Source organism: Podospora pseudocomata (assembly GCF_035222375.1).
Source record: "Podospora pseudocomata strain CBS 415.72m chromosome 1 map unlocalized CBS415.72m_1, whole genome shotgun sequence".
NCBI classification, from domain to species: Eukaryota; Fungi; Ascomycota; class Sordariomycetes; order Sordariales; family Podosporaceae; genus Podospora; species Podospora pseudocomata.
The window spans coordinates 5,905,400-5,916,890 of record NW_026946363.1 but is presented as its reverse complement, the minus strand read 5'-3'; the positions used below and the strand labels follow the sequence as shown (position 1 = coordinate 5,916,890).

Here is an 11,491-nt window from a genome sequence, read left to right as displayed (position 1 = left end):
TGCCTCTTTTCAATCTATCCACCCGGCACATGACTCCAGGCGGTTATCCAAAGACGGCCGACCCGAATTGCCGGAGCCGACTCGAGGCCCAGTCCTCGTACCTGATTGAACAATGGCTTTCACCAGAGAGCGGCCGCAGCTGGGGTCACCTCTTGACATGCCCGTCCGGCAGCAACAGCAGTGAGAGCTGGAACCATTGAGAGACACAGCAGCTGACGGATGACGGACAGCACGCATCACAGGACACCACCGCTACCGGACAGAGAATCTTCAGTGCCACGAGTCACTGTTCTGGAATGCTGCATCGAGAATCATCTTCAGTGAGGTTCACCATCCCTTGCATCACGAGGGGACGTGGGAGAAAAGCTCGAGTCCGAGAACGCGGGCGAGAGGTTGAAGAGGTCAGCATCCAATCAAAAGGCTTATTTACCCGCCCAGGCTGCAATTGGCCCCTGCTGTTCCCCGCTATGGGAACTTGCATGGGGGAACCCCACTGTGCCCTTTTCGAGATCTCCCAGCATCGCGCCGTCATTTGCTCGTCCATCACGGCGATGCTCGAACGCCATTTGACGACTGCGTGGTGACCATCCAGAGCATCACACCAAGGTCACCAACAGTTGGACAGACGCATTAATTACTCGCTTATTGGGGTCTTGGTTCTTCCTCAAGGGGTGGAGAATGAGAATGCGCCATTCTCAGTTCGCAATCCGCATGTCGACGAACATGTCGTTTCCCACCTGCACAAAAGACAGCCTTGAGGTGGTCACAGTGGCGGTCGACCGTGATGACACCCTGCCGCCAAGCATAGGTAATTGTCCGCTCCAAGTGGAAGGATATTCGACAAGTCGGATGTATCCGTTGTGCTTGGAAGAAGTCTTCACTGAAGAGGACAGCACCCGTTCGGCATGCGCGCGCACGTTGAGAACTGCGTGGTTTTGTCCTACACCTCTTGCCTTTCCACGAGTGCCGACAGTTGTCATCAAGCAGTCAGCTTTGCTGTTGGTTCCTCTTGCGATAACGGTGCCGAACACTCACAGATCGCCGCAGAAACGAGCCCGGCCAGATCGAGCCTTCCTCACGGCCCCCAACCGGTCGTCTTTTTCTTTTCTTTCCTCTGAGCTCTGCTTTTCTCCTCTTCCATTTCCCAGCCAAGCCTATACCTAGCGCCCGGTGTCAAGGATTGTTACCGATTCGGGTCGACGTACCGTGTGACATGCAGGTGTGCAGCGACACCAGCTGTGAGCTATTGCACCTAGCACCACGCACCCCAGAACATTGATCGACCAATATTAAGGCCCAGTGAACCGCTGGATTCTTCAGTTGCCAGGTCCGACTTTTCCCTGTTCCTGACTTGATATTGATTCCGTCCCGCCTCAGGAGAGCATCTGGACATCTCGAGCCCAACAGCCCGGTACTGTGATCGCATCTGGAGGAGCACACGCGCGGCGGTTGGAATTGTCCGTGGAAGAAACCTAGGTGGACGTGACGGAACTTGCGACTTGCAGCATCTCACCCACCATCTCACCCACACCAACATTGGAGATATAACTGCATTATAATAACTCTCCCTACGCCCCTCTCCCGCGCCCCCCGCCGGATCCATCCCATTCTTTCGTCCTTCCCGGCTCCTTCCCGACGGTCGCCTCTAATACACCCCTTTCGTCACTTCTCATGGCCTTTCAAGTTGTGCCTCACGCTCTCTACTAAATGCTCTAATATTTTGATCGGGGGTCCGGTGTTCCTCGACCGAAGTCTGACCGGCGGCCGTTGCCGGCAGATCAGCTGCTTCTCTGTATCCCGACGACATTTCAAGATCGAGGTTGCGTTCTACAGGGGTCGCCACACTCCCGCGCCCGTACGCGCACAATCACTACACAAATTACACCATGGCTTCACATGTGCGACCAGCGCTGCGAAGCGCAGTCGACGCGTCCGTTGAGGCCCTGAGCGGGTTGGTGAGGCGGATCAATATCCCGCTCTTACCCAACAGTCCACCGGGCTTAGTACAGGCACTCACGGTAGATCCGTGGTCACAATCGGGGAAATATGGGCTGGGTTGGACATATTTTGCGCTTGCTTTGGGAGGACTGACGCTGTTTATGAGGATATGGCACTACTGGCAGGATAAGATTCGGCAGGCGATCTACAAGCAGGATATGGAGAAGCACTTTCAACAGCTCTACAGCATGGAACCGGAGTGGGATAGATCGGCTGCCCTGGCGACGGGGGCGACAGCGCAGACGGCGGCTGAATCACGACGACACTTCTTTCCGGACGAGCAGCAGGCTGAGGAGGAGAAGAATTTCAAGCCGAAAGCGCATTTTTCATCTGTCGGATTTGTCAACGATACTCTGGCGCTATTCCGATGGGTTTTTTATCGACCAGTGCCAGACATTGTCTGGAGAAAACACCGCTTCACCTTTTCCTCACTCGCGGTGCTGAGTTGCGCCTTTATCGCCCTGGCCTTCGTCACGGTCTACTGCTTCTTACAGCAACCCCTATACTGGCAAAGCATCCGGTTCGGATCACCACCGGTGGCCGTTCGGTCCGGCATGATTGCCGTTGCCATGACACCGTGGATCATTGCCACTAGCACCAAGGCCAATATCATCACGCTGATCACCGGCATTGGACCCGAGAGACTCAACGTATTCCACCGTTGGCTAAGCTACCTCTGCCTGTTTCTCTCCTTGATTCACATGATCCCATTCTACATCCAGCCGGTCTGGGAGGATGGCGGCATGGAGGTCTTCGAGGCGCTGTTTCCTCCCGGTAGCGGCATCATCTATGGTTCTGGAATTGCATGCATGGTCCCTCTGGGGTGGCTTTGTGTGGGATCGTTACCACTGTTCCGAAGAAAGGCATACGAAGTTTTCATCCTTTTCCATATCCCAGTCGGTTACGTTTACGTCGGTGTGCTCTTTTGGCATACCAAGAACTTTCTCATGTCATGGGCCTACTTGTATGCGACAGTGGCCATCATCGTCTTCTGCAACCTGTACCGTTTCTGCAAGCTGAATTGGACCAAGCCATGGCGCATGTCGTTTTTGATTGGAGACGAAGCAGCCATCAACATCATGACGGAGAACGCCATCAAGATCACCATCCCAACTCAGATGAGGTGGAAGCCGGGCCAGTACGTTTATCTACGCATGCCGGGCATTTCCATGTTCGAGAACCATCCTTTCACCATCTCGTCTCTTTGCAGCGCAGACTTTCCATCTGAATACGGCGAGGAGTACAGAGATTGTGTGCTGGTGTTCCGGCCATATGGAGGCTTTACGAAGAAGGTGCTCGAGACGGCCATTGATAAGGGGCCTTTCCACACCTACCGCGCGTTTCTCGACGGCCCGTACGGTGGTATGCGCCGAGAGCTTGCCGCATTTGATACCTGCATCCTCATCGCCGGTGGCAGCGGTATCACATCGCTCATGTCACAGCTGCTAAATCTGATCAAGCGCATGCGGGACGGCAAGGCCATCACCAAGAAAATCGTCGTGGTGTGGTCGCTCAAGCGGCTCGAGGCCATGGACTGGTTCCGGGAAGAGCTCCGTATCTGTCGTGAAGCCGCGCCCCCTGAGAGTGTTACCTGCAAGTTTTTCGTTACCGCATCAGTCCGGAAGCCGCCAAATTCTGGCATTCCTCATGGTCGTGCGCCCAGGCCGCTCAGCAATGCATTCCACGACAAGCTGGATGGCTTTGTGGCCAACATTGCTAGCAAACGCAACAGCGCCCTGATCATGTCCGAGGCCCAAGGCGACCCCGACAGAGAGCGGGAGCTGCGTGCTGAGGATGAGGACCGCATCACAGCGCTCCCTCAGCAGAAATATCTTCAACCACACACCTTCCCACCACCGCCACCGGGGCCTCCCCCCAACAACAACAACAACAACAACAACAACAGGCTATCTGTTGCGGAACAAACCCTTCGAAAACTTGAAGGCCGCGACGATGAGATCAAGCCCGTTGAAGGCGAACAGCAACAATATTTACACCCCCCAGCCCCTTCCAGCAACGCACCCTCAACCAAAAAGAGCGAACCCGGCGGTGAGTTCCATTTCCCCCCTCTAGCCCGGGAGAATGCGGCTCCCCATTTCAAATACGCACCTCCTGCCGGCCGCAAGCGATACAGCCAGATCCTCTCCGAGTCCGACCCCCGGCCCAGCGGAGCCGGCAGCGGCGGTAGCATCGATGCCCGACCGACTACCAGCGAGCTCGGCCACCAACACGCCGACTCATCCGGCAGCACGGAACCTTTCGCCACTCACCCCTCGCCCCCAGCAGCAGCAGAACCAACAGCCGAATCCTCCACTGCTCCCGTCCGCCCACCAGAACTAGCCCACCTTCGCACCGACGTCGGCGGCGACCCCCGCCGCCCAAGACCAACTTCCCATTTTGGGCCTCCCTCAGGGTTTGATTTTGGCTTTCCAGAAACACCGACCGAATTTCAGCGCAATCTTATGAGGTTTGCGTTTCCTGTCCCGCACGAGATTGACGGCGGGTGGTCGGTGGAGTATGGGAGGCCAGATTTGGGGTACATGCTCAAGGAGTGGGCGACAGGAGGGCCGGATGGGAGGGGCGTGTTGGGGAGGAGGACCGCGGTGTTTGTGTGTGGGCCGCCGGCGATGAGAGTGGGCGTGGCGAATACGGTTGCGAGGTTGCAGGCCGAGATTTGGGGGGATGACATGCTCGAGGAGATCTTTTTGCATACAGAGAACTATGCGTTGTAAGAGTGGAGAGATGATGGAGAGGGTGATAAGGGTTGGGCATGTGAAAGGGAGATACCAGCACCAGAGGGATATGGTGTGTAGAGATGACTACGTGTACAGTTACTTTTCGGATTTGGATATATACCACTCTCTCTTGGAGAACAGGGGAGAGGGGGAGCGAACAGCTCACGTCTTTCTTGTTTGTGGTTGGGTTGGGTTATGATAGGACACGGATACTACCACCTTTCTCGGGAGGCAATCCTCTGAGCTAATTGAACGATGATACCTTCAAAGCACCGTGTTCTTAGCCGATCGAATATGATACTTGAACTTGGTAATTGCGGCGTCATACTTATGCTTCTGGTCACCACTGCGGACGTAAATATGGGGTCAGTTCCGAAAAGGGGTATATAGGGGCAATGCCAAGAATCCCTCCAGCGCAGCTGTGAACCTGCCTTGCCAGTTCATACACTTGACTTGATACCAACTACAGCGGCATTTCTCACCATCACACAAAGTTGTAAGCTAGCTGGGGGGGCTTGGATGATTGTGAGGTTGACAGGTAGGTGTCACAACCAGAACTGTGACAACCAGCTCCCAGTTTCCTGCTCATTGACATCGGACACTTTGGTTGGGTTAGAACAGTTAGGAGCGTAAAGTCTCGACCATTTGTCAACGGAACTCTGGCCACCATCCAGGGAAAGTCGCACACCACCTAGGTACCTACCCCAGTCCCTCCGTTGCTGCCAGTCGATCATTCCAAAATTTCCGGTACTCTACTCTACTTACAACCGTCACCCAAACCCTTCCCCAGCATCCAGCGGTGAACTCCTTGCCTTTTCCAAATCAAATCTCCCACTCCAACTTCCGTAACCCTACGCTTCCCTGTCGATATCACCCCGTGTAACACCCCCCCCTTCATCGTGTCACCTAGATCAAATTCTCCGCTCCTCTCTCACTGCCATCCAGCCCCCCCTCTGTCGGAACTAGATCCGATCGCAGATTCACTCACTCACATGCCGCCGGGGAAGGGGGTCCAATGCATGGACGTTTTTTTTCGGCCGGTAGAAAATAACGACTGGGCTAAAATCATGGCAAAGGCGAATAGGAATGGGAAACAATAAGCCACGGCGTCTGTGGGGGGCTGTAAGGGGTGATTTGAGGCGTCGACGATTGCGGAGAGGAGTGGGGGAGGACAAAGGATGGGAGTTTTGTTTCGCACGTAAGGTTACTGTGGACAGCGGTAATTAACTGCCTTCTCTCCCCGAATGCTGTGTTACTCGACTTTGGGGGATCTTTCGTGTTGAGTGAGATGAGCTAATGTGGGAAGCCGTTGAAGGGGCGGTTTCCGATTAGATGATCCATTGAGGCAGGGGAGAGAGGGGCGGTTTGGGGATGGGGGGACGACATCGGGGTTTGGGGGTGGCATTTGGGAGGGCTTGAGTTGGTGATAAAAAGAACTGAGTGATGAAGTGGGCGGGAATTGGTCAGAATATGTTTGACAGTGAAAGGCGGTCGGTCAGGCATGAATCACATATGGCGGACGGACGGGTGGTCAGTGGGACAGAGGCGCAATGGATATCGGGACCGTCTATCTGAGTCGGATATCGGATGGAATATGGTGGTTTCAGGTATCTTGCTACGGTTGACTTGAATTTGGGGCAGAGATCTAGCCGTCAGCTCATAAATGCGTGGCGCTTTGCATTCAGGTTGAGTGACAGACACGTACCTACTCAAAACGGCTATGGCGGTTTCCACCAGGCAAACATGGCACTTTGACATGCCATGTGCTAGCTACGGGTGCAACTGCCAGCGGGGGACGATCTCTGCTGCTACCAACTATTGAACCCACACTCCTTCTGCCCGGGACTTGAAGCTATCTAGCAAACATCAAAGTGCCCGGCATGCCAACCGCGCACCATCAAGTCCCGTCTGACAGCTCAGACAACTCACAAGATCATTGATCTGGGGGTCCGTGGTGAGTCAATGATCGTGTGCTACAGAAAAACATGGCTCGCTCCTTCCTCCTTCAGCAGGGCAAGGATACCCTCGACGGCTGGGCCAGGAGAAATCGAGGCAAGACAGCAATGGACCTTCCCTCCCTGAACTTTTCACGGGTGCCCACAGTATCCGGATGTGAGGTGACTTGCAGCTGCCCACGGAGGAGCTCCTTCCTCGGAGGCAACCCGGGAGTCTGGTGCCTGGTGCCTGGTGCCTGGTGCCTGGTGTCTGGCTGGAAAACATTATTGATAGCTTCTTTCTCCGCAACATGGCTTGGATCGTGTCGATCTTTGGGGACAAGTCCCCGAGATCCCTAGACATTGGCTTGACCGCCTTGGCCTGAATCACCGACATGTGCTTGTGGGGATATTGAACGGCAAATGTTGATGCTTGCTTATAATAAGCTCCTTTTCGTCTTGTCTGTCTCGTTCTGTCCTCCTTCCCTGCCTTCTCCGAGACAGCAACACAAATAACACCCTTGGACGTTGCACAACAGCTACACCTGGTGTTCCTCTTCTCTGCTACCCGGGTAGCTTTACATATCGGTACATCCCCCGTTCCTCCCGACACCCAATTTGCAGATAGATCCCATCTGCCATTGAAATGGGAGCCATGCGAAAGGAAGCGGGCGTGTGTGCGTTCCCGTCATCGTCTGACCTGTCGACCCAAGAGAACACCGGCAGCCAGAAACCTGCGGTGACTGGAACTTCGGACGAAAGAGACGCTCAACGGGCTTCGATTCCGCCTGCTCCCACTGCCGCTCCTTCTCTTCCCAACAAGTCGCCTGCTCGGAGCAGCCCCAGACCCGAGTCGCCAGACAAAGCAGCCCCGTCTAGCTCTGTTCACTCAGCTTCTTCTGGTGCTGTTCCTCAGAACCAGAACTCGGTTTCTTGTGCTGTGAGGAACTGGTCTTACTGGAACAACTGGGACGCCAACGGCACAATGGCTGGAATCGAGGGTCATGACGGCGCTATGGCTATGGAGGGCACAACTGTACGTGATACGGCCGTTCTCACATACGCAAACGAAGCAGCGTCAACTAACCACGGAAATATACAGAATAATACTCGTCGGTGGTTAGCCCTCGCGGCTCTGGCTTGCATGTGGACGAACGCTCAAGCTCCGTTATTCATGTTTGGTATGTTCACGGTGCCTCAGTGAAGGATATGTGCCTTGAAGAACTGACACAGCTTGCGACAGCCGGCGCCCCTGTTTATATCTACCGAGAGCTCGGCGGTATCGACCACTGGGTGTGGTTCGTATCTGCCAACCTCCTCGCCACGGCAGCAATTTCCCCCTTTGTCGGCGCCTTGTCGGATCTTGTCGGCCGTCGATTTGTTGCCCTTGCTGGCAATGCCTTGATTGTCATCGGCCAGATTATCTGCGGCGCTGCTACGAGCATGGATGCGTTTATTGGTAAGTCCTGATTTGAAAGTGGAAGGAGACAATGGCTGACAGTACTTTTTTTTCTTTTTCCAGTTGGCATGGCCATCTCAGGTTTGGGAACTGGCATCAACGAGCTCACTGCCTTGGCGGGCGCCGCCGAGATTGTCCCCGTGTCTCGCCGCGGCTACTATGTGGCGGCAATGATCCTCACTATCCTCCCGCTTCTGCCGTCGGTCATGTATGCTCAGCTTATTTCGGCGTATTCGAGCTGGCGATATATTGCGGTTGTAACTACTGGTTGGGCTGCTATCGGTTTGGTCATGGCCTTTTTGTTCTACCACCCCCCTCCACGGATCGATGCCCATGCCGGCGAGAAGAGCGAGGTGCTGAAGAAGACGGACTGGGTTGGTGGGTTCTTGTCGATTGCTGGGCTTGTGCTGGTGGAGGTTGGGCTGTTGGGTGGTGGTTACAATGTAAGCTCTCTCTTGGCCTTCGAAAGAAAATATTATTGCTAAAGCTTGTTAGGCTCCATGGAAGAGCGCGAGGATATTGGCTCCTCTCATAATCGGTGCCCTGGTTTTGGTGGCCTTTGTGGTGTGGGAACGGAAAGGGGCCAGCCATCCTATGGTGCCGAGAGACATGGGCAAATCGCCTTGGACCTTGTGGCTGACTCTCATCATCACGTTCATTTCGGGCGCCAACTTCTTTTCAGTGTTGATGATTTGGCCGAGCGAGGCGTATAATGTGTATGGGCACGAGTAAGTCCTCTGAACACAAGAAAGAGGTGGGACATTGCTGACCCCTTTCCAGTCCTGTCGGAGTCGGTATCCGTGGTATGCCCTTCGCCTTTGGCACCATGGCCGGATGTGTCATCTCCCTGGTGATGCTTTCTTGGCTCAAGGGAAACATCAAGTGGATTCTGTTCGTCTCGTCAACATTGATGACGCTGGGCTGTGGACTGCTGGCCATTGCCAGAGTCGACAACATTCAGACCGTGTACGGTGTTTTGTTCATTGCTGGTCTCGGCGTGGGCGGAGTTGTCGTCCCGGCATCGACAATCACGGCTATTATCTGCCCCAGCGATGTCATTGCTACAGTCACCGCCTTGACTATCGCCATCAGAATCGTAGGCGGTGCTATCGGATACGCCATCTACTACAACGTTTTTGTGTCGAAGCTCCTCCCCCAGCTGATGCAAATTGTAGGCGGCACCTGCGTCAAGGTTGGGATCGAACACGACAAGATTGAACAGATCATCCAGCTGACGGGAGCGTCGCTGGTCAACGAGATCAAGCACCTTCCGTTTGTGAACGAGGCTCAGTGGCATGCGATTGTGGCGGCTGGTCAGGTGGCTTATTCTCATGCATACCCCTGGGCCTATTACTGCAGTATTGCTTTTGGGGGTGTGTCGATGTTGGCGAGTTTGTTTTTGGGGGATCTAAATATGGATGATACGGTTGCGGTGGTTCTTTGATTCCAGGAAGGGGGCGGGCGGGGGTTGGGGGGTTGTTAAGAGTAGGAATTTTGGCACGGGTTAATGGAGCGGTAATTGATGACATCTGGGGTTGGGAGTGGCCATCTTAGAGGTTGTAGAACTCGGAAAGTGGTATGGCCGGCAAGCTAGCTGTAGTTAGACGTAGGGCGCACACATTTTTCTTTTGTAGTGGGTTTTGTGGGATGTGAGTGACATGGTGCGTGTGTGTGTAAGGGGGCATAGGGGGTCGTACATGGTCGTTCAAGCGAGAAAAATATTGGTAATGTTTGATGGTGTGATCTTTTGGATGGGGTTTCAGGGCCAAGGGGAAACAGACTAGAAAGGGCTTGCCAATATCAGGGGAAAATCCGCTCCGTGATAGAATTTAAACTGTTTTTGTTTTATTTACATGTTTTTACTTGCTATGTACATCGCCTTCTTATTCCCCTACTTCTCCTCAGGCAACTCCCCAAACCGGTACTGCGCCCAAGCAAAACTAGCCTCGTGCATCGTCCACGTCTGTCTTCCTCGGTCCCCCCCCGCCGCCCCAGCAGCGATATACAACGGCATCAAATGATCCATCCAAGGATGCGCCTGTCTCGCGTCTGGCCTCTTCAACACCCTGGCCATTTCTTCTTTCCTCTTCTCCGCATCAGGCTGCTCGACAGCCTCCTTGAGGGCATTGTCAAACGACACGGCGTACGGCATGGGTTGAGGCTGCCCGAAGGCGAGGCGCATGTCCCGCAGGTTGTGGACGGTCATGCCTGTGCAGATGATGACAATGTTTTGCTCGCGGAGGGACTGGACGGCCTCGCCGAGGAGGAAGTGGGCCTGGGGGTTTTCCGAGTTGAAGAGGGACACCTGGACGAGGGGCACAGCCAAAGGGTTGGAGGCCGGGGGGAAGGCCACGTTGAAGCCGGAGAAGACGCCGTGGTCGAGACCGCGGGAGAGGCCTCTGGCGCGGATGTTGGATTTGGCGAGGAGGGAGATGATGTGGGAGGCTAAGGAGGGGGAGCCGGTGGAGGGGAAGGTTGCTTTGTAGAAGTGAGGGGGGAAGCCGTAGAAGCTGGATTATGTTAGTGACATGATAATTAAGCAGGGGGTGGGGTGGGGCGGTGGTACGGAGGGTGGCATACTCGTAGATGAGGTCGGTCTTTTCGGCGTTGTTGACGTGGATTTCGTCTGGGCCGACGTTTTCGGGCTGCCAGTGGGCGGAGAAGACTACCACGGCGGAGGGCTTGACTTTTTGGGTGATTTCCTTGCCAATGGACTGGAGGATGGGGTAGACGGGGTGGGTGGTGTTGTATTGGACGTCGGGCTGTATCACTGTCAATTATCTAGGTTGAACGAGGGAAGTGGCAATGAGACTTACGCCGCCATGGCTAAAGAAATACACTGGTGCTTTTGGCATTTTGGGCGGTTGTGAGATTGTTGTCGTTGACGAGACCGATGGGGTGGTGGAGAGGGTCGACAGAGGCGCGGTGGTTGGAGTATTAAAATAAGAAACGGGCAAAAAAGTCTTGAGCTTCGTCAGGATTTGTGGCAAAGATAAAAGTGACAACGCCGGGGAAGACGCACTCATAAGAAGAGCTACGATGATCACAATAGATGGCAAGATGAAAAAAGCTGGGCGGCGAAGGACCCAAGTGTCGAACATGGTGAGCTTCTTTCTTATCAGATCTTGGGGTGAATACAACTGGCCAGATTTATATAGGCTGCATAACTAAGTAGGGGGTGAGGTTCTACTGAGCGTGTACAGATTTTAGCGTCAGTAATCTAGTTTACACATTCGGCACCTCGCTCTCCCATCGCGCTTTCAAAGGCTTTGGTAAGAATCCATCGAAATTTCGTAAGCAACAGTTCCCTTTTCGAGCAGCATCCTAGAGAGACGACGTTGTGAGTGGAGAAGGAATCACGCCAC

The 11,491-nt window shown here is 54.3% G+C and overlaps 3 protein-coding genes across 3 annotated transcripts; 2 read left to right on the top strand and 1 right to left on the bottom strand.

Annotated features, from left to right (window-relative positions):
- Positions 1-1,886: 1,886 nt before the first annotated feature.
- QC762_119550 (uncharacterized protein) lies at positions 1,887-4,730 on the top strand (the record flags this gene model as incomplete). Its single annotated transcript, XM_062886392.1, has 1 exon — positions 1,887-4,730. The coding sequence occupies one exon, from the start codon at positions 1,887-1,889 to the stop codon at positions 4,728-4,730; it is 2,844 nt and encodes a 947-aa protein (XP_062749476.1).
- A 2,204-nt stretch (positions 4,731-6,934) lies between these two features.
- QC762_119540 (uncharacterized protein) lies at positions 6,935-9,773 on the top strand. Its single transcript, XM_062886391.1, has 6 exons — positions 6,935-7,703; positions 7,770-7,848; positions 7,911-8,126; positions 8,190-8,569; positions 8,622-8,854; positions 8,907-9,773. The coding sequence occupies exons 1-6, from the start codon at positions 7,314-7,316 to the stop codon at positions 9,568-9,570; spliced, it is 1,962 nt and encodes a 653-aa protein (XP_062749475.1). The 5' UTR covers positions 6,935-7,313; the 3' UTR covers positions 9,571-9,773.
- Positions 9,774-9,926: 153 nt separating this feature from the next.
- On the bottom strand, positions 9,927-11,459 carry QC762_119530 (uncharacterized protein). Its single transcript, XM_062886390.1, has 3 exons — positions 10,943-11,459; positions 10,707-10,888; positions 9,927-10,636 (listed from the first exon to the last, which is right to left on the bottom strand). Exons 1-3 carry the CDS (start codon positions 11,225-11,227, stop codon positions 10,018-10,020), a joined length of 1,086 nt encoding a protein of 361 aa, XP_062749474.1. The 5' UTR covers positions 11,228-11,459; the 3' UTR covers positions 9,927-10,017.
- Between the last annotated feature and the right edge of the window lie 32 nt (positions 11,460-11,491).